The 2,440-nt window shown below is 36.6% G+C and overlaps 1 protein-coding gene across 1 annotated transcript; it reads right to left on the reverse strand.

Moving 5' to 3' along the window:
• Positions 1-1,055: 1,055 nt before the first annotated feature.
• LOC116121711 lies at positions 1,056-1,903 on the reverse strand. Its single transcript, XM_031407649.1, has one exon. It carries the CDS (start codon positions 1,842-1,844, stop codon positions 1,158-1,160), a length of 687 nt encoding a protein of 228 aa, XP_031263509.1. The 5' UTR covers positions 1,845-1,903; the 3' UTR covers positions 1,056-1,157.
• Between the last annotated feature and the right edge of the window lie 537 nt (positions 1,904-2,440).

The following is a 2,440-nucleotide window of genomic DNA, read 5'->3' on the forward strand; positions in this document are numbered from 1 at the left end:
TCTGTATGCGCATGCTCAAAATTCAGAATTATGCGCATTGACTTTTGGAATTTTATTACGGGTCCAACTTGAATTGCATTTGGAGAGACACTTCTTCTCTAGCCAGACTGGAGAGTGCAATCATTCTTCTTACAAGACTAAATAGCTTCTAGATGAAGAACAGTTAAGCATACTGTTGATGCAGTTTTTACATTTAGAAGAAGTACGTAATGAAACTTACAACAGTTAAGCATACTGTTGATGCAGTTTTTACATTTAGGAGAAGTACGTAATGAAACTTACACAAGGGTTTGTAGTAAATTGGTATTTTAATGCTGGATTAATGTGAAGATAAAAAGCACACACAAAGAATGTAAGGTTTTTAAAGTGGTTCGGATACAAAATGTAATCTTAGTCCACTGTTATTTTTTTACTTTTCTTGTGTATTTTTCACATACAAACGAGCTTAGCTCTTAAGACATATGGGACGGTTTTGAATAGTAGGAAAAAGGGTCTCAAAAAGATTCCTATTGAGTGAGAGATCGGTTTATATACTATTACATTGGGTGGACTTGCACATGAAGTAATCTTCACATAGAATGACACGTGACCTGAATGGCAACACAACCTTAAGACTTATCAATGAAATAATCCTTAAAAGAATTATAAATGAAACAACTCTCTCATAGAGTGGAGTGACACGTGATCTGAATGACAGCACAACCTTAGAATACATGGCGTGAATCCATGCTTATGGATTTACCTCATAACATATAATTATATCAACATTGGCAATTTATTTTCACAGTTTTCATATACAACATCAAGTTGATGAATTAAGTTCGATCAGAACTTATAATTATCGATAAAGCCAGTCTAGTATGAAGAGTCAATCACAAGGATTCTTATTGATACAATGATCATGACCTCAGGTGTCACGTTAATTAACCTAATGATATGATCAGAAATGAACACTTTAATGTAAAGAATGAAACAATGCAATATATAAGTTAAAATAATCAGTGTAACATACAGTAATACAGATTGATTTATATCAGAAAGAAATTAATATTGATCAGTGTATCCATTATGTGCTGCGTGTGAGTGGCGAGCTAGGGCATGGCAAAGCTCTTAAATAATGGTTTGCCAATTGCCAACCGTGGATTCTATAGCCTCTCTTAGTTGGTAAGTATGTTGAGAAGTGAAACCCTAGTTTGAATCAAACGCCTCGAGATGCACTCCAACTCAACCTCAAGAACTTCAATGGCAATCTCCACTCCCTCCATTCTTTTGTTTGCACTTTGAACTTCTTCTTCGTCCCAGATATCGTATAAACTTTGTCCACTTGACGGCATAAACTTTGACGTGAAAGACCCTTTAGCCGATTTTCTGACGAGCCACGGTATAGATATAAGAGATAAGAGTGACTCCACTATAGAGATTGTTATTACTCTTACTTCTTTTAACACATCCACAACTACCATAAGCTTGGAGTCTACAGAATATATATCTGATGTGATTGATTTGTTCGTCATCCCTTTTAGTGAGTGCAAGCACTTCAATGTCTGTTTCTTCAACTTCTTTCTATAGCGATTGTAAGCTGCAATTTTGGCACTAATATCTGACTCGCCAATAATCACTCTGCGCAAAGTAGATTGTAGGTCTTGAAGATGCTCTTTGACAAGCAAAAGAACGTCTTTGGATATGCCACACACTTCCAGCATTCTCAGCGATGCTTCTGAGACTTCATTAACCCATTTCTCTTGTCGGTGGTGGACAAGAGCTTTTTGGATCACTGGTGAGTGAAGAAGGTCATTAGCTGAGTTGTGCAAGTCTCTGAGAGCATTGAAATTTAGGGGTGCCATTTTGAAACAAGTTAAGAATCGAAGCAAGAATGGAGTTCGTTTGTATATAGAAAATTACACAAGGGATGGATATTGAGGATAATGAGCAATAGAAGCTAGTTTTCTGATATTGGTTTTATGGGGAAACCATGAAGAGACAACTTATCCCGTATTAGATCTCAGATCTTGAGGAAATGTACCATGAGGTATCCTTCCTAGTACGGTATTTGGCTTATTGGAAACAGCTAAGGGACTAAATTAATTCGTACACTTGTCTTGAGGAACCTTCTATACGACAAATTTGTTCAGATATCGTTGTTGTGAAATAGACTAATATGGAATCGTATGCATGCACGAGAGCAGGCTGCCAGCCTGTGTATCTAATCCGTATAAATTAAACAAGCTGTTGCAACAAGCTGCAAGAAAATCAGGCAATTTCTGAATTAATAAACAACTGTACATGATTTTGTTGTCCTTGAATATGACAAAGAATATGAGACTAAGATCCACTGTTCCGGCCAGGCACTTCCAAGAAATTTTTGTGAAGGTTCCAAGATAATGAAGCGTGCTGACTTTTGGATAATCAAACATGGTTGCTTCAATTGAAAGGGGGTAAG

The sequence above is a fragment of the Pistacia vera genome, unplaced genomic scaffold, assembly GCF_008641045.1.
Source record: "Pistacia vera cultivar Batoury unplaced genomic scaffold, PisVer_v2 Contig1270, whole genome shotgun sequence".
Classification (NCBI taxonomy): Eukaryota; Viridiplantae; Streptophyta; class Magnoliopsida; order Sapindales; family Anacardiaceae; genus Pistacia; species Pistacia vera.